A 19,101-nucleotide genomic window follows, 5' to 3' on the forward strand; every position below is an offset into this window, starting at 1 on the left:
TGTTATTGCCAATATTTGATTTCTCATTTATAAGAATTGAAGCAGGTCTTTTATTCTGAGTAGTAAAAACTTAAGTGCTCTTTGGTAATCATGACAAAGTTTTACCTTTGTTACCAAAGTATTAGCTCTACTGGGGTATAATTTACAGACCACCGGCTTTCATACATACCATTTGATAATTTTTAGTAAAATCACAGAGTTATGCAACTGTTACCACAGTCCATTTAAAAAAAAAAAGTTTATTGATTTATTTTGAGAGAAGGTGAGAGCCACAGCATGAGCAGGGGAGAGGCAGGGAGAGAGGAAGAGAGAGAATCCCAAGCAGGCTCCAGGCTCCATGCTGTCAGCGCAAAGCCCAACGCGGGGACCCGAACCCATGAACCATGAGATCATGACCTAAGCTGAAATCAAGAGTCGTATGCTTAACCGACTGAGCCCTCCAGGTGCCCCTACCACAGTCCATGTTTAGAAAGATACCCCAAGGCCTGTCTATAGTGTTCATCCTGGCATCAGTCCCAGGCAACCATTAACATGCTCCTGTCTCTACAGATTCGCAGTGTTTGGATGTTTCCTACAAACTGAATCATAAACATGAAGCCTTTTGCACATCACTCACCAGGATGGTGTGTGGTTCCCGTGTGTTAGTAGTTTGCTCCTTTTTACTGCTACATAGTATCCTGTTGGATGGGATAGACCACGTTTTGTTTATGCATCATCTACTGATGGATGTTCCGAGAGTTTCCATTTCGTGGCCGCTATAATAATGCTCCCGTGATCCTTTCTGTGCAAGTTGTTGAGAGAACATTTGTTTTACTTTCTTTTGCGTAGATACGGAGGAATGGAACCACTCAGTCAAAGGGTAAATCTGGGTTCACTTCAGAAGAAATGCTCAAACTGTTTTACATCAGCAATGTACCCGAGGTCCAGTTTATCCACATCCTGGTCAACACTGGCTACTGACCATCTTTTTGACGACAGTCATTCAAGTAGATGTGTGGTGACATCTCGGTGTGGTTTCAATTTGCGTTTCCCTGAGGATTAATGATGTTGACTATTTTTTTTTGCATGCTTACTAGCATTCATGCATCTTCTCTAGTGAATTATCTAGTTAAATCTCTTGTCCGTTAAAAAAAATAAGTTTTTAAAAAAAATTTTAGGAGGGTTTTGATTTACAATAAAATTGCCAAGATACAAAAGATAATTGTCATATACCCGACATCCAGTTTCCCCTACGAACATCTAACTAGTAGGATGCATTTGTTACCACTAGTGAAACAATACTGATACATAATTATTAACTAGATCCATACATTATTTGGCATTCCTTCGTTTTCCCTTAATGTCCCCTTCTGGGTCAGGGTCCTATCAAGGAAACCACATCACATTTAGTAGTTAAATCTCCGTAGGTTCCTCTGGCCTATGATGGTTTCAGACTTTTCGTTTTTGTTTGTTTGGTTTTGATGACCTGGGCAGTTTTGAAGAGTGCTGGTCAGGCGTCGTGGTTGGGACCTTCTTGGTGTTTTCCTTGTGACCACACTAGGGGTACGTGCTTTGGGGTGGGAAGACCACAGGGATAAAGCGCCATTTACCAACACGATTTATCACCGTCAATGCTGACCTTGGCCACCTAGATAATGTTGTGTGTGTCAGGCTTCTCCACTGTGAAGTTACTGCTTTTCCCCCTTTCCACTCTGCACCCTTTGGGAGAAAGTCACTGATAGCAGCTCACAGTCAAGGAGGGGGTAGTTATGCTCCAACTCCTTTCGGGCAGATATCTGCATACATTATTTAGAATTCTGTATGGGAGATGTGTCTCTTTCCCCCACTTGTTTATCCAATCATGTTTTTACATGCATGGACTCATGGAGATTTATCATTTGAGTTATAACCAATACTACTTTGTTTTGTTGTTTTGGGGTACGGCCACCGGGAGATCTCGAAGTTGGCTCCTTTTATCCCTCTGACGTACTCCTGTCACTGAGAGTCTTTTGAAGCACTTCCTTTCTGGCCCTACAAGTCAAGACATTCCATGCTCATACGGTGCCTCTCATACCAGCCCTCAGTAAGCCATTTTCCCCAGGAGCCCTGGCCCTTTTATTGAAGGATGGCATCAGAAACGAAGACCTGGGTGTTGGGTGTGCCTGTGTTCCTGCTGCACGTTTCCAGCTTCTCTCGGCTGATACAACGAGGACACTTGCGGTTGTATGCCAACCTGTGTGCACGCACACTTTCCCGTAAGTACGTCTGTATGTAACCATCCATGTTAAATCCAATGTGAGTTCGACTGAGGTCTTCACCTCTCATCCGTCTCTCCACGGATCACTGTCGCCTCTTCCGCTGGCTCGTCTGTAACTGCCTACTCCTGTAGTGAGAACACTGGCTGCCCTGCGTGCCATCCTTTACCTAACTGTTCAGCTGTGACACGTACGTACATACAAATGGTGGCATCAGAAGTTAACCGTCCTCCCATGGACACCACTCCATCAGCTCCAGATCAGTGCTCACGAGCGGTTTCCTCCACCTTTGGTCTTACAGACGCCACTCATTTCCAGAGTTCCTCAGGTCACTTCCTTTCCCCCCCACCCTCTTCGGGGAGCTCGCTGCACCTTTGGCAACAGTCTGATCGTCCTGTCACATTCTGCACTCCATCCTGGGACCCCCGACCGCCTAAATGACTTTTTGAAAGTTTTATACATCAAGGTTCTCTCTTTGGCCTGGACACACGCACGGTGCCATGTTCCTCCTTACAGCATCGTACGGAATAGCCGCTCCTCTCCGACAGCAGGTGTCTCACCTTCCTTTCTCTCTGCAAGCCCGTGCCGACCCCCAATCATGTGTCATCTCTATGGTTTTGCTGCTTCCAGAATGTCACAGGGCTGGAATCACATGGTGTGTAGGATTTCCAGACTGACTTTTTTCACTCGGCAACAAGCCTTTACGATTTGCCCATGTCTTTCTGTGGCTTGATTATTTCATTTCTTCGGGTCTTTGGATAATATTCCATTGTACTCCACTTCATCTCTTATTGAAGGACGTTTTGGTTGTGTCAGTTTTAGAATGAAGTCACTATCATCACGCATGGGAAGGTTTTTGTGAGGATATAAGTTTTCAAATATGTTGGGAGCATGACTGCTAGACTATGGGGTGAGGCTACGTTTAGTTTTGTAAACACCCACCAACTTATCTTTCAAAGTGACTGTGCCATTTTGCCTTCCCACCAGCGAAAAAACAGAGTATCCTTGCTAGCAATTCCTACTATGTTTTTTTAAAATTTTTAATGTTTTATTGGAGAGACAGCGTGCGCAGAAGGGAGGGGCAGAGAAAGAGGGAGACACATAATTGGAAGCAGGCTCCAGGCTCTGAGCTGTCGGCACAGAGCCCGATGTGGGGCTTGAACTCACCGACTGTGAGATCATGACCTGAGATGAAGTCGGGCTCTTAACCGACTGAACCAGGTGTCCCTTGGACTATTTTTAATCAGGTAGTTCATCCTTAGGATTTTCTAGAAACAGGATCATGTGGATTGTGAATAAAGACAGTTTTACTTCTTATAAGTATCTGGATGCCTTTTTCCCCCTTTTTCTTGTCTAACTGCATTGGCTGAAGCATCAGTGTATGGCTGAGTAGAAATTGTGAGAGACAACATCCTTGCTTTGTTCCCGGTCTGAGGGAAAAACATTGTCTTTCACCAGTAAGCATGAGGCTAACTACAAGTTTTTCACAGATGCCTTTTATAGGTTGGTGAAGCTCCCTTCTGTTTCTTTTTGCTGAGAGTTTAAAACGATCATAAATGGTGTTGGATTCTATCAAACACATTTTCTGCACAGACACTCCTGTGGTTTTTGCCCTGTGTCGTATTAATATGATTCACCGCAGCACCGCTTTCTGGATATTAATGCAGACACGCATTCCTGGGAGAAGTCTCACTTGGCCACCGCGGAGGATACCTAGCATGTTGCTGCATTTGGTTCACGGATATCTTGTTCAGGAAATTTACAACTCTATTCACAAGAGATCTTGGTCTGTAGTGTTCTCTTGCCTTGATGTGTCTGTCTGGTTTTGGTATCGGGTGATACTGGCCTCGTGGGTGGGTTGTGACCTGTTCCCTCCTCTATTCTCTGGAAGAGTTTGTAAGGATTCATTTAATTGTTTCTTAAATGTTGGACAGATTTTTCCAGGGAAGCCGTTGGGCCCTGGGCTCTTCTTCATGGGAAGTTTTCAAATTCCCAGTTAAATCTCATTGTGGAGGTCTATTCAGACTTCTGATTTCCTTAGTTCAATCATCTGTGTCTTCCCAGCAAGTGTCCGTTTCCTCTGGGCCATCCGATGTGCAGGCAGACAGGTGTTCACAATATTCTCGTAGAACCTTTATTTCTGTAATGTTGGTAGTTTCGTCCTCTCCTTAATTCCTGGTTTCAATAATTTTAATAATGGACTTTTCTTTCTCTTTTTTTCTTGGTTTGTCAGTTTTGTTGATCTTTTCAAAGAGCAAACCTTTGGTTTCATTGATATTCTCTATTGTGTTTCTGTTCTCTACTCTCTTCTTTCATCTTTATTGGTTCTTCCTTTCTGCTTGCGCTGGGTTTTCTTTCCTTCTTGTAGTTTCCTAATGTGGAAGGTCGAGATTTTTCTTCTTTTTAAAAATATCGGCTTTGATAGCTGTAAATCTCCCTCCAAGCACCGCTCTATGTATCTTGTGTTTTCATCCATCTCAAAGTATTTTCTATTATCTCTTGTGATTTCTGCTTTGACTCCTAGGGATATGTTGTTAAAATTCCACATGCCTGTGAATATGTCAAGTTTCTTTCTGTTACTGATTTCTGCTTTAATTCTATTGTGGTTAGAGGACCTACTTCGAATGACTTCAATCCTTTTAACTTTGAGGCCTGTGTTAGAGCCTGGCGGGTGGTCTATGCTGGAGAATGTTCCAGCGAGCTTCAGAAGGACATGTACTTTGCTGCTGCTCGATGGGGTCTTCTATATATGTCAACTAGGTCAAGTTGTTTTACAATATCATCGATGTGTTTACGTCCTCGCTGATTTTTATCTAGCAGCTCTACCAGTTATTGAGAGTGGGGACATCGAAGTCTCCAATCACTGCTGTGGAAATGCTTATTTGTCTCTCTTCACTGCTGTCTGCTTGGCGTCACATATTTTGGGCTTAGTCGTTAGGTGTGTGTGTGTGTGTGTGTGTGTGTGTGTGTGTGTGTGTTTATAACTGTTATATCTTTCTGGTGATTGATCCTTTTATCATTACAGCATCTTTCTTTTCCCTCAGGACACTTTTTTTTTTCCCTGAAAAGTGTATTTTGTCTGATATTAGTATCACCACTCCAACTCTCTTGTGGGAATTGTTGGCATGACTTATCTTTCTCCATCTTTCCATGTTCAACCATTGTGTCTTTGAATCTAAAGCGCAACTCTTGTTGATGGCGTATGCTTGGAGATTGTCCTTTTACAAATGCTTCCTACAATCTCTGACTTTTTATTGGAACATTTCGTGGATTTATATTTAATGTTATGATTGATATGATTTGATTTACGTCTGCCATTTTGCTGTTTTTTACATGTCTTGTGTCTTTTTCCCTTTTGTTTCTCCTTTACTACCTTCTTTTAGCGTTAACTCAATATTTTCTAGAGTTCTATTTTAATTCATTTGTTGTTTTTTATAATGTATTTTTTGAGTTTTTTTTCATGATTTGTCTAGGAATTATGCTGGATATTTTATCTACTCCAGATTAATACTGGCTTAATTCCAGTAAAACATAGAAAGTTTGCTTCAGTATAACTCCATTTGCTCCTTCCTCTTTTGTGCTATTATTATAGATACTAAATATTTATGTCATAAGCCTAACAATTTTATAATTATTGTTTTATGTACCCGTCTTTAAAAGCAGTTAAAAGAAATATATATTTGTACTGTCTGTGTTAGGCAGGATAATAAATACCCTTGCAACACTCGCCCTCACCCCCAAATATGTCCCTAGAACCTGTGAATGGATTACCTTATATGGCAAAAAAGACATTGCCAATGTGATTAAAATTAACGACCTTGAAATGGGGAGATGATTTCGGATAATCTGGTTGGACCCAGTCTAAATATATGAGTCCTTAAAAACAGGGAACCTTTCCTAGCTGTGGTCAGATGGAGAGACAGAGGGAGAGGTGTGACAGCTGAAGGGTCAGAAAGATGCCATGTTGCCGGTTTTGGAGACAGGAGCCATGAGCCAAGGTGGGAGGGCAGCCTCTAGAAGCTTATTTTCTGGCTCTGGTAGTTCAGCGACACAATCCAGTTGAACTAAGTAACATTTACTTTTAACAAGTCATGTAGGATTTGTTTACTTTACCTATTCAACTAAGCAAATTTGAATTAACAAATCTAGATCTTGTGTATTTTTAAATCTGTTTTAAATGTTCTTTGTCAAGTCATTACAGTCCTTCCAGCTGCCTCTTCTTGCTGAAGCCTCAGGCTGGGTCAGCTTTCAGTCATGTTTTTGTTTTTTGTTTTTGTTTTTTTTTTTTAATGCCAGCTGTGACTTTTTGGTTTTATTTTTATTTTTTAAAAATAAAAATGTTTAGGGGCTCCTGGGTGGCTCAGTCGGTTAAGCGTCCAACTTTGGCTCAGGTCATGATCTCACAGTTGGTGAGTTCGAGCCCCACGTCGGGCTCTGTGCTGACAGCTCAGAGCCTGGAGCCTGCTTTGGATTCTGTCTCTCCCTCTCTCTCTGCCCCATCCCCACTCATGCTCTGTCTCTCTCTGTCTTAAAAATAAATTTAAAAAATTAAAAAAAACATATATTTATTTATTGAGAGAGAGAGAGAGAGAGAGAGAGAGAAAGAGAGTGAGTGGGGGAGGGGGACGGGGGGGGTGGTAAGAGAGAGAATCCCAAGCAGGTTCCATGCTGTCAGCACAGAGCCCAATGCAGGGCTCAATCCCACAACCGTGAGATCATGACCTGAGCTGAAATCAAGAGTTGCACACTCAACTGACTGGGCCATCCAGGCGCCCCCATATTACTGTTTTACACAAGTGAACCCTAGTGCTAGCTTGACCCAGGGCAAAGATCTATTGATGGTGTTAAACTGGGAAAAGTAGACACAGGATCAGAGAGGAAACAGGGACTTGCCAGGCTTTACCTTGTATTTTAACAGGGCCTCTGATACGATGATAGGGCCGTGAGAAAGCATCGTTAAGGAGGCAAGCTTCCAGCTGAGTGTTATGTTTTAAAAAATTGTTCTGAATGCAATCTCAGGAATTTTAGAATTGAGAACTTTTGGTAAACTTCCTTGTTATTAGGAAAGAAAGAGTCACTTTGTGGTAAAAGAAGCAAACGGAGACTATGTGCCATTTGGGAGTAAAAAAATAACGTGCTGATAATGGAAATAAGACAGAGGAAATCGTCGCTGTTAGAGCTTCTGTTCCAAATGTGGAGACAGATAATAAGTAAGTGACAAATTAAATAGATCAGATAGCGCTAAGGACTAGGAAGTGGAATCAAGGGACGAGTGACAGGGACTGCGGGAGGCAAGCGGCTGCAGGAGCCCAGGGGAGGTGGGAGCGGCCCGGGCAGGCTGGCGACAGTGGAGATGCGTACAAGAGAGCAGACTTGGAATACATCTCAGAAGACACATCGCCAGGACATACTGATGACCGAGGGTGGGGTGTGATGGAGACGCCTCAAGAACGAGGGGTTCCTGGCTTTCTGGCCAGAGCAGATCTACGCGGGTGCCATTTATGAGGTGAGAAAGGCTAGTAAAGGGAGCGTTTTGGTGGAGAAAGTACTGGCTTTCGTGTTTTTACTTAAATTTTTCAAATTTTAACTCCTTTTAATTAGTCTTGCACACGTCTGTTTAAAGAAAGCTCTAGCACTTCTGGGAAGAAACCGGTGTTAAGCAAATAGTTACAATAGTATGAAATAGATAAGTAACAGTCATGAACGGTAGCTTAAATGTTCACGAATAACATGATTCGTGTAATTGGCCGAATATGTTGGACTTCACTGAGCTTTCTGAAAGCTTTCCTCTAGTCCAGTTACTTGGGGATTGTCCAAAAATCTAGTTCCCACTTGCTTTCGTGAGAGGTAGAACTTTGTGTGAAGACTCATGTTTCTAAGTCAATCTTCCGGTAAGTGCACTGTTCTCAAGTTCCACCTGCACAGAGGCTGCACTAGTGCTGGGGACATGTGACAGACGGTGACAGTGCCATCACCTGCCTTCCAAAACCAAGCATTTTTCTGTGCGGATACAGGTCTTATGCAAACCCTAGAGAGGAAAATGGTCTTGCCGCGGGGCTCGATGGCTGCAAGCTTCCACTGGTACAAAGTTGGCATAAATAGGACTTCTGCAAGTGAGGTAGCTTTTATCAGACCTCCTCAATGTTTACTTTGCGAGCTTAAAAATATCTGAGCAATTTAATCCCTACCAGTAACATGTGACTCCCTGGTTGCCGGAGGACCCTGGCCGCTCTTGCGATGTGTTCTATGGCTTCCTTGAAGAACACCATGGAATGAGAAGTCTGGGAGAGGAAAGGGGACAAGAAAACTGCTTGGAGGCACAGGCAACCCACGTGTTCACTGCAGCTGTACATACCGGGACCCAGGAGTGAGACTCAATATTCTCCAATCCTGTCAACTGGGTCACACGTGTGGAAGGGAAACGTGTGTGATGAGGCCTGTCCCTACGTCAGTGTTCCTGTGGGCATGCCGGGAGATAGTATGGGCTGGAGAGAGGAGGAGGGGGAGGAGGGGGGTTCGGGCTGGAGGGAGGAGGAGGGGGAGGAAGAGAGGAAGGAGGAGGAGGAGGAGGTACAGGCTGGAGAAAGGAGGGGGAGGAGGGGGGTTTGGGCTGGAGGGAGGAGGAGGGGGAGGAGGGAGGTTCTGGCTGGAGGGAGGAGGAGGGGAAGGAGGAGGAGAGGGAGGAGGAGGAGGAGGAGGGGTACAGGTTGGAGGGAGGAGGAGCGGGGGAACAACAGCATCCAGGTTGTGCCTCTACTGCTCCGTTAGGGGCGGGACATGGGGGCGGGGAGGGGGTTCCCAGGAAATGGGGTCAGGCGTCTGTGACTTGGAGGGCGCCTCTGTGCCGACACCATTCTGCCCACGACCGCGACGTAAGGGGGGCTGTTCCCAAAGCGGCCTCGGCCTCTCCTGCATTTCTCAGCTCCTCTCGCCCTGATCCCGCAGCCCCCACAGCCTGAGTCGTGCACCTGGCTTACAACGCGCCCTGCTAGCGGAAGCCAGCCAGGACGGAGCCGTGGAAACCCGCAGTTCCAATGGTCTGCCTGATGGGGGCACACCCTTCCCCTGCTCCTTCTTACACTCGCGGGAACACACGCGCACGCGCACACAATAACAGCACTCTTCCGATTTCACATGGTGCATGTCTGTACCTCCGAGGATGATAAACTCAGCTTCATTTGGAATTCATTCAGTACACTGGCCAGTTTCTCATAGTCGCTGGTGCTCTGATAGAACTTTTTTCTGTGAGGCTTGTTTATATCCAAGAAATCCACAAAGACAATGGAGTCGTCCATCAGTTTTTCTTTGGTCCAATTAATCTATTGTAAGATCATAATTGAGTATCTGTTAAGAGCAAAATTCTACTTGTTATGAAAACGAATGTAATGTATCTACTCCGGAGAAGCTCTGGGCACAGTCGATCCGGGGGTTCTTCACCTTTTTGTGCCATGGACCTTTTTAGGCAGCGAGGCCTATGCAGCCTTTCTCGGGACGGTATTTTAAGTGCAGAGAGTAACATACAGGGGCTGCAAAGGAAACCACACGCACTGATGTGGACTTCCGTCTACGGTCTCCCTGAAGGCCTGTGGGCCTTAAGAGCCCCTGTTGTGGAAATAGCAACTTGAAGTCTCACCAACAATGAAAAATAAAGACTCTTCCCTTATTCGTGTGTTAAATACCACCGTGCAGCTGGTAGCGGGGTGGGGGCGGGGAACAGTTCTAGGTCATGACCGCGGTGGTGGTTTCGCAAACCAATCCACGTGATGATGGTTCCCAGACAAACTGCAATCTCCCCGCCTCCACGAATGCTTAATTAAACGCTGGCGATTCCAAATAAAGTCTGTAGTTTAGTCAACAACGACACCATCCCATTCCCCCGGGGCCAGCTCCTATCTTTCGTACCAAGGTCACGGGCTACCTCCCCTTTGCAGTCGGACCATGTCCTGCTCCCTTAAAACTAGGGGGAGGGAGCATTCCTTCTTGGTCCCGTCCTCGCGGCATGTGCGTGGACCTGTCTCGGCCCTTCCAGAGACACGCCCCCCGCGTGGGGTCCCGGCACTGCCGTCACGTGGTGTCCGGCATGCAACTTCCTGACAGGCACTTGGGAGACAAGGTCGAGGCTCTGGTTCAGGGGGCACCTGGAGGCAGCTACCCTGGGTTTGGAGGACCCCACCACCTAACGAGCTCTGTCACCTCGGACAAGCTCCCAGCCCCTCTCCGCCTCAGTGTCTTCATCTGTAAAGTGAGGGTAACAACAGAAGGTACCTCGCAGGGATGCCTTGGAGACCCTCTCTGAAAACAGGTGCGCTCCCAGCGTTAGCTGCTCTCAGGGTCACCGCATGTTGTTGTTTAAAAAGCCAGCCATGGGGCGCCTGGGTGGCGCAGTCGGTTAAGCGTCCGACTTCAGCCAGGTCACGATCTCGCGGTCTGTGAGTTCGAGCCCCGCGTCGGGCTCTGGGCTGATGGCTCAGAGCCTGGAGCCTGTTTCCGATTCTGTGTCTCCCTCTCTCTCTGCCCCTCCCCCATTCATGCTCTGTCTCTCTCTGTCCCAAAAAATAAATAAACGTTAAAAAAAAAAAATTTTTTTTAAAAAGCCAGCCAGCCGACCAGCTGATGGACTGATACTGCATACACCCTCATTCGCATGGGGGTAACTGGTGACCTTCTGTCCTTCGGGAAGGTTTGTTACTCTGTCTTTAACTTGGGGCACCGCAGCTGTTGCGGCCCACCACAGGGCAGGAGTCTAGGGCAAACTCGCGTCCTACCCCCTCTACAGCTATTGCTTGGTCTAGCAAAGTCTTTTTTTTTTTTTTTTAAGCTTGTGAAATAAATAAATAATAAATCGTAAATAAAATACAACACAGAGAGAGACAGAGAGTCCCAAGCAGGCTCTGCACTGTCAGCATTGAGCCCCACACGGGGTTTGAACTCAGGAACCGTGAGATCGTGACCTGAGCCGAAATCAAGAGTCAGACGCTTAACCCACTGAGCCACCCAGGCGCGCCCCGGTCTAGCAGAGCCCTAAATCCGAACTGCAGTCGGCATCTACAGGAGAGAGTTTAGGAACTTCACCGGGGGCAGGAATGGGCTCTCTTTAGGTAGTTATTTTAGCAAAGTTTCTGCATCCTTTCCTCCCTACCCTTCCCCTCCTCCCTCCCTTCCTTCCTTTCTTCCTTTCTTCCTTCCTTCCTCCCTCCCTCCCTCCCTCCCTCCCTTCCCCCCAGATATCTTTATCAAGCACCAACTGAGAGTAAGGAGGGTGCTAAATTCTGGAGACTTAGGAAGAGAGAAAAATCAATGACTTCATTCTCATGGACTCAGAGGCTGGAGGGAGAGGTAAGTAATCACATGATCATAAGTTGTAAGGTAGGAAGAGTCCAGAGTCCTAGGAGGATACAGAGAGGGGACTCTCAAACTGGAAAGGGTATGGTGTTGGCCAGAAAAATCCGCCGAAAGAGGAAGTGCAAGCTGGATCTTGAGGGGTGGCCAGAGGCGCGCCTGGGGAGGGACCCACCGAGTGGGGGCAGAGACAGGGGACACTGCTACCTTCCGGCCACCATGTGGGCTGAGATGCCGAGGTTTCTGGTGCGGCTGTGGGCCTGGGTGGGTGTGCCACACCCCCGACCCAAGGTGGGAAACACCAGGCCAGGGCGACCGGGCGGTGCAGAGGGCACAGTGGACAAACACCGCACGGTCTTGCAGGTGGTTTTGCGCGTTGAGCATGAAGTACCCCGGGGAGCACGAGACAGATCTGGACGGCAAACCAAGGTCTGGCTTTGGAGTTCAGGTTCTTTCTGCCAAATCACCTGTCTATATTCGCAGCGTCGATATAAGGTCTAGTTCTTCCCTCAGAAGCTGTTCTAAACATCTGACGTAAATTAGTGCCATTAATTCTCACCTCAGACTACGAGGTGGGTATGCGGGCTACCCCCAGGTCCAAGGAAGGTGAACCGGCCGCCGGCCAAGCCCTGAGAGACTCCACAAGAGAGTGGAGGTGGAGCTGAACATGGGCATAGGAAAGATTACCCCTGGGCACTTGGCAGAAGGATTATTTTACTAGATGTTAAAAAAAAAAAAAAAAAAGATTGGCGGGCGGAGTGATGTGCGTTAACATGGAGACAGCAAGAGGGATCTGGACGGAGGAGCAGAGAACTTGGATTAGAAAAAAATAAGGATGAGAGTGTCTAGAAAATAGTTGTTGTTTTTAATGTGTGTGTGTGTTTTGAGAGACACAGTGAAGCGGAGAAGGGGCAGAGAGAGGAGGACAGAGGATCTGAAGCAGGCTCCAGGCTCTGAGCTGTCAGCACAGAGCCTGACGCGGGGCTCGAACTCACAAACTGTGAGATCACGACCTGAGCCCAAGTCACGACCTGAGCTCAACCGACTGAGCCACCCAGGCGCCCCTAGTGAAAGTTTTCTGAATTTGTGTCTTGTGTGAAAAGTACGTACGTTCACGAACACAGAATGGCATACCCGTGCACGTGTCGTATTCTGAGTTTATGTTCATGCGTGTATCTCTATGGATAAGGTCTCTGTTCCTTTACTGTTGTAAATATAGTAGTACCTTTGAATTTGTCATCTTTCCTGGGCTCCTGCAAATGGGCCAAGAGAAAGAGGCACCACCAAGAAGACAGAAAAGAACAGAGGCGTCACCTCTGGAAAGGAATTCCAAAGCGTCTCCCTAATTCTCCTGAGAGGAGCCAGCAAGGAGGCCCCTCAAAGGCCCTGAGCTCGTCCCTCCGCTTCCTTACAACCCTCGTGGGCTGGTCCACGGAACCTCCTTCCTTCCTTCGGGACCTGGACCACAGGGCACCTGGGAGAACAAAGTTGAAGGGGGCGCAGGTACCGCGAGTGCACACGCCTGCCCGGCCTGGAGAGAAATGAGCAGCCTCAGGGCTCGCGGAGGCCAAATGCACGAGCAGAGGCATCCAGACCCGATCATTTCCATCATATCAAATCTAGACTTATTTAGACATTATCAAGTGAAAAAGGGGATTGTTAATAAAGCTCCTTTCATTAATACCATAGAAATGTCTAAGGAGGCATCTGGGGGGCTCAGTTGGTTGACCGTCTGTCCAACTCTTGATTTTGGCTCAGGTCATGATCTCACAGTTCATGGGATCGAGCCCCACATTGGGCTCCAGGCTCAGCGCAGAGCCCCTTTGGGATTCTCTGTCTCTCCCTCTGCCCCTTTCCCCCCCACTTGCGTTTGCGCTCTCTAAAATAATTAAAAAATTTAAAAAAAGAAATAGAAATGTCTGAGGATTTTTAGAAAACAATACTTTTGCCCAAGGTACCATTTGAAATACTTTTTAAAATAGAAGTTTACCTGAAAATAATTCTCAAGTTCTTTTGAAAGAAACTGATAGAAAAGCCCTTTCTCAGCAGAGTCAATCAAGCGATCATGGAACACTCGAGTGGCTTCGTGAACAAAGAACAGGGCCGCCGTCTCTTTGGAGTTGATAACGGCCTTCTCAGCTTGTAGCAAGCCTAGGAGAAGCTATTAGAGATCGCAGCATGAGAGTTCCTTTTTAACATTAGAAGGCAGTGTGTGAAGTAAAGGCTCAATTTTTGCACGTTTAGGATTCTGTAAAAATAGAAGCAATTATCCAAGGTAAGAACTGTCCATCTCTACAAGTGACAAACTGAAGTTCTGAGGAGATGGGCCGGTCACCAGTCAGGGAAAGATGGCATGGCGTCACCCCTGGAGGGAGAGGGTCTGAGGACCCCTCAGCCAGGCGCCTTGGAGGCCTCGCCAGCACGGGAAGCCGAGTCTGGACTTTGGTGCCGACCTGGAGGCAGGGTGCCGGTGGTGACAGAGATGTGCTTCTTAAGGTTGACGTGTCCTAAGATTGTGAATTGGGACTCAAACATGATATGCACTAACTTGGACTATGGAGTCCATGGCAAGGAGAGAAAGACCAAATTCAAAATAGTTGGTCTTCGTATTTTCACTCGGAAAATTATTTGACTGAGGCTAATGACCGAATCGGCACTGCGGGCAACATTTCCTGTCGTGAAGAGCAGGGCTTGTGGAAATTCAAGCATCTTTATGAAATGCAAGTATGCTTTCACTTCCCGAGAGCTGCAGTAACATCTCAGAAAGAGAGCAAACCCCAAGTCTGTGCTTTCCCCGCTGAGAATCTTAATACGCTAACGGTCTTAGCAGCTTCATCACCGAATTCTCTGCGTGGAATTATCTTAATGATTCTTTTCTAAGTGGCTCCCGGGATAAGTGGCTGAGAAATAGCAAAAGGAATCGACTTGGATTTCTCCTTCTCCCCCTTCTAATAATCGCATGTTGATGGCAGAGAAATGGAGAAAAGAACCAAGTTAGTAAAATACATCTGCTCAACTTAACATTTACCACGAGGCTAGCGAATGAATTGAAAACATACCTTAAACATGTCTCGAAGGTTAAATATGTAGTGGCACTTGGCGGGGGTCGGCAGCATGTTCTGACAGACGTGGTGGTACACAGCCAGAGAGCAAGATGTTGTTTGATCCTTACTTCTCTGGACGTCGACGGTGAAGTTATTGATGGAGAAATACATTCCCAAATGAGCCTTTAGAAAGAAATGTTATAGTTAGCCCCAAATCTTAAGCACGATCCTTCCTAGGGAATCCCTGATAGAAAGGAGAGGCGTGTGCTCTCACGGAGGATTAATGGCATTTAAACCGCTAGCATCTCGAATCCATTTTGAGCAGACGGCAAACGCTCAGTTCTCGCAAACTGGGGAGAATTCCGGCCGGTCCGAGTCTGGTGAATGATCTAGAGGGCTGTGTTGTGCGTTCTCTGGGGAATATTCATGCCCTACTTGTGTGTATCCCACCGGATGCCCTGGCAATTCTTGTACCTCTTTGCTCCTCAGTAGGGATCATGAGATGAAACACAAAGTGATAAAACCATTACCTTGGTTTGGGTTGATGTACGCACACGCACACACACTCACATGCACACACATGCACACACACGCACACACACATTCTTCTACATCAAGACTTTTTCTTTTAGGTGTGGGTTATTGTGTAGAGTTACCAAGTGCTTTTTGAAAAATAGATTTAAAAATTAATATTTAAATTTTATATTATAAAGAAGAAAACATATAATTAGTTTTAAAGAAATTGGTAATCTCGCAGACTTTTCCTTTTAAAATTTTTAAAAAAATGTTCTTATTTATTTTTGAGAGAGAGAGAGAGAGAGAGAGAGGAAGAGACAGAGAGTGAGTGGAGGAAGGGCAGACAGAGAGGGAGACACAGAATCTGAGGCAGGCTCCAGGCTCTGAGCTGTCAGCACAGAGCCTGACACAGGCTCAAACCCACAAACAGTGAGATCGTGACCTGAGCTGAAGTCGGACGCTTAACCAACTGAGTCCCCCAGGTGCCCCGCAGATTTATTTTTCTAATCAAACTAATTTCAAGTTGAGCTATTTTTCTAATAAGGCATTTCAGATTTTTTCTCTCGTTTTGTATTCTACAAAGAAACAAAAAGAACAAATCATTTAGCAAAAATTCAGGTGTGCTGATTAATGACTCAGCTCCCTGAGCTCCAACCCAGAGACACTGGATCAGAATCCTGTGAAGATAGGGTCTACACTGCAAACATGTGTTAAATGTGCATCACAGGTGTTTCTCGGGGCACCTGGGGGGCTTGATTACGGCTCCAGTCATGATCTCAATGTTCATGGGATAGAGCCCTGCGTCAGGCTCAGTGCTGACAGTGGGGAGCCTGCGTGGGATTCTCTCTGCCCCTCCCCCACTCTGCACGTGCTCGTTCTTTCTCTCAAAATAAATACATAAACTCTAAAAAAATCTTTAAAAAGTGTGCACCACATGTATTTCTTATGCACACTAACAACATTTTTGCTATTTAGAGACAAATTACAACCACAGGCCAGAAAGAATTGGAAAGTGGGGGGAGTAAAACCCATCCCCTTAAGGGAATTTTCGTTCAACATCAGTGGTTTTAAACTCTCACGTTTTCTCTCACACTGTGGAACTAAAATTCTTTTTCAGTAGAAAATGTAGTGGATATGTTACCTGGAAAATCGTACGTAAGGCGCTCTGTGAAGGATGCGGCAGCACCAGAACGGAAAAGTGTTTGAGGAGACGCGGGCTCATGTGCCTCCTGGCTACTGAAGGGACACAAGCGGCAACCAGAGAAAGATCTTGAATATTCTGTGGGAAGAGTGAAAAGGACAATGCAGAAAGAGAGGTATCACCCATTTCCCAGCCCCCAACGAACTAAGATTTACATTTGTTTAGACAAAAAAATCCCTTACTGCAAAAACAAAAGTTATGATGATAACGGAAATCTATGTTCTTAGAAGTAACCAAAATCCTAAAATGCGATTCCAAGGCATATTACTTCTAGGAGGCTTTCTAAAGGCCATAAAGAAATAGCCTATCTTTAAAAAAATTTTTTTTCTTTTTTTTACATTTATTCATTTTTGAGAGACAGAGACAGACAGAGCACAGCAGGGGAGGGGCAGAGAGAGGGAGACACAGAATCCAAAGCAGGTTCCAGGCTCCGAGCTATCAGCACGGAGCCTGACGTGGGGTGCGAACCCACAAACCACGAGATCGTGACCCGAGCCGAAGTCGGACGCTCAACCGACTGAGCCATCCAGGTGCCCCAGAAATAGCCTATCTTTTAAAAAGCAATTACTGGAAAATAAGCAACATGTTATTGAGGCAAGCGAAGAGAGCCTGGTGATGAGCAAGGAACCAGAGGAACATGACTGAGTCTCCAGAAAAGCCAGGGCTGGCTTGGGGACTGTCTATCCAGCCATAGCCCGTGGATGCACTGTCATATCACAAGCATCCCAGCCCTGCAAACTGGGTGGGGCCCTGCAGGTGTCTCATCTATGCACAGGAAATGTTTTTTAACAGGTGTGCTTCTGCCTGGGGCCCCGGCCCAGCCACAGAAACTCCACAAAAGGTCGGTTTCACTACTTTCTTCTCAGTTCCAGAACTTCTCCAGGCTGTCCTCCAGACCCATTTCTTGCTCCCTCTCTTGCCCTAGTCTCCTAGGTTCTCCCTGGGCTTCTCCCTCCACTGTGGCTCAATGGATGGTTCAGGATGGTCTGGTGTCTGAGCTGACACCACTCATCAGCCAGGGTGCCGTCCAGGATCCCGGGCCCAAGTTTCTCTGAGACACGAAACCATTTGTAATGCAACCATCTAATTCTACAGATAAAGTCCGTTCTGGAGCACAGGGCTCGTGATTTACCGAGAAGGAATCGAATGAGGCATGTCCATTTACTTTTTAAAAACCTTAAGCCATTCTGATTTGGTTCCATTAACAAAAATAATTGCACAGGAACAGCTCCCTGGGAATTTGTTGAACTTTGCAATACTACTAAAGATCCTTGATCTGTGTTCTTGAAAATAAAGATGAAGAGGGGAGCCTGGGGGGCTCAGTCGGTTGAGCGTCCGACTTCGGCTCAGTTCATGATCTCCCAGTTCATGAGTTCAAGCCCCGCGTCGGGCTCTGTGCTGATGGCTCAGAGCCTGGAGCCTGCTTCTGATCCTGTGTCTCCCTCTCTCTCTGCCCCTCCCCTGCTGATGTTCTATCTCTCTCTCTCTCAAAAACAAATAAACATTCGAAAAAAATTTAGGGCACATTTTCACTAGATTTTCTCATATGCATTAACTGCCAAAATACTGAAAAGTTTGGATAACTCTTGATAATAGTGAGCATTTATATATACCCAGAAATTAAACCTACAGGACACTTGTAATTTTTACCAATATTTAATCCTACTACAAGAATCTCCATGAACCCACGGACCTATGTCAAACTGCAAAAGGTGCCATTGGTTAAATTAGGGTGAAATTAGGATTTTGGATTTGTTCTATATGTTCATCTGACTGGATATTCTAAATTTCTCAATTCACTCAAAGCTGTTATAAATATTTCATTGTTGAGTAACAACAGTTAATGTGAACAAGATCTTAGGTACACTGTACCTTCCACGTGAGTTTTTTGGTATCGTAAAGTCCTCCCAAATCCAGTAGCTGTCTGATTAACTCCAGGGGCGGCTGTGCCCCATACGTGTCCGATTCGGGCACATTCAGGTCATCAATGAATATTATAATCTTGAGAAAGACAAAAGGTTTTAGAACACATGAGTTAATACTGCCTTCCTTTAAATTACAAATTAGGAATAGTAATTATGCTGCGGTGTGCGAACAAAGTCATGTGTCACGACAGCCCTGTTTTTCTATGAAAGCAGCAGCCCCGATTCCGTTTGGAAGACAGGATTTTAGAAAGCGGCACGTTTTCAGAAGAGCAGAAACTACTCCACAAGGTCATCCTCTTGGTACCGTTCCCTGAGGCTGTGGGTAGTTTCCCTCTTTCTGTCATGTTCAAAATAACACAACAGACCCTGAGCCATCACTTAACAGTAAGCCCCATGTCACCAAACCCAGAGCGACAGCTGTCTGCTCTCCCAGAATGGAATCTTAAAGTAGACCCTCAGCACCATGAGGTCATCTGCCCGGCGGGCCGTGCCAGCCTGGAGGACAGTGATACCACCACGACCAACAGCTATTGGCCCGGAGTAACCTCCTTGCTCCCGCGCCCTGTGCCTGGAAAAGTCGTTCATTTCGGACAGCTTCGTGGAGCTCCCTCTGTCTCTAGGTGGATACCTCGTAGATTCACAAATAACTGAATAAAGCCAATAAATGTTAAAAGTTTACTCAGCTAAATTTTGGTCTTTAACGGTCCCGAGCCATGCTCACGGGAAGAAAACGTGGTCAAATACACTGTTCCCAAACCAATGGCATCTAACACATTTTCCTGCCTTCTCTGTTCACGTTTAATGTAGATTCTAGGAGCTTCTTTTGGCTTTAGTAATTCTGA

The 19,101-nt window shown here is 46.0% G+C and overlaps 1 protein-coding gene across 4 annotated transcripts in view; it reads right to left on the bottom strand.

The window, feature by feature from the left end:
• The window catches only part of DNAH14 (dynein axonemal heavy chain 14), a 257,879-nt gene that overhangs the window by 104,853 nt on the left and 133,925 nt on the right, over positions 1 to 19,101 (bottom strand). For 3 of the 4 annotated variants that reach the window (XR_006706041.1, XM_045453288.1, XM_045453287.1), the window contains 6 exons: positions 18,207 to 18,335; positions 16,275 to 16,412; positions 14,633 to 14,800; positions 13,564 to 13,734; positions 9,386 to 9,553; positions 8,423 to 8,515 (listed from right to left, as the gene is read on the bottom strand). Coding sequence is in view for 3 of the 4 variants with exons in the window: in XM_045453288.1 (XP_045309244.1) it covers positions 8,423 to 8,515; positions 9,386 to 9,553; positions 13,564 to 13,734; positions 14,633 to 14,800; positions 16,275 to 16,412; positions 18,207 to 18,335 (867 nt within the window). In the remaining variant the exon portion in view is untranslated. The remainder of the gene's footprint in view (positions 1 to 8,422; positions 8,516 to 9,385; positions 9,554 to 13,563; positions 13,735 to 14,632; positions 14,801 to 16,274; positions 16,413 to 18,206; positions 18,336 to 19,101) is intronic. The other variant, XM_045453286.1, reaches the window with a different exon arrangement.

Source organism: Leopardus geoffroyi, chromosome C3 (genome assembly GCF_018350155.1).
Source record: "Leopardus geoffroyi isolate Oge1 chromosome C3, O.geoffroyi_Oge1_pat1.0, whole genome shotgun sequence".
Classification (NCBI taxonomy): domain Eukaryota; kingdom Metazoa; phylum Chordata; class Mammalia; order Carnivora; family Felidae; genus Leopardus; species Leopardus geoffroyi.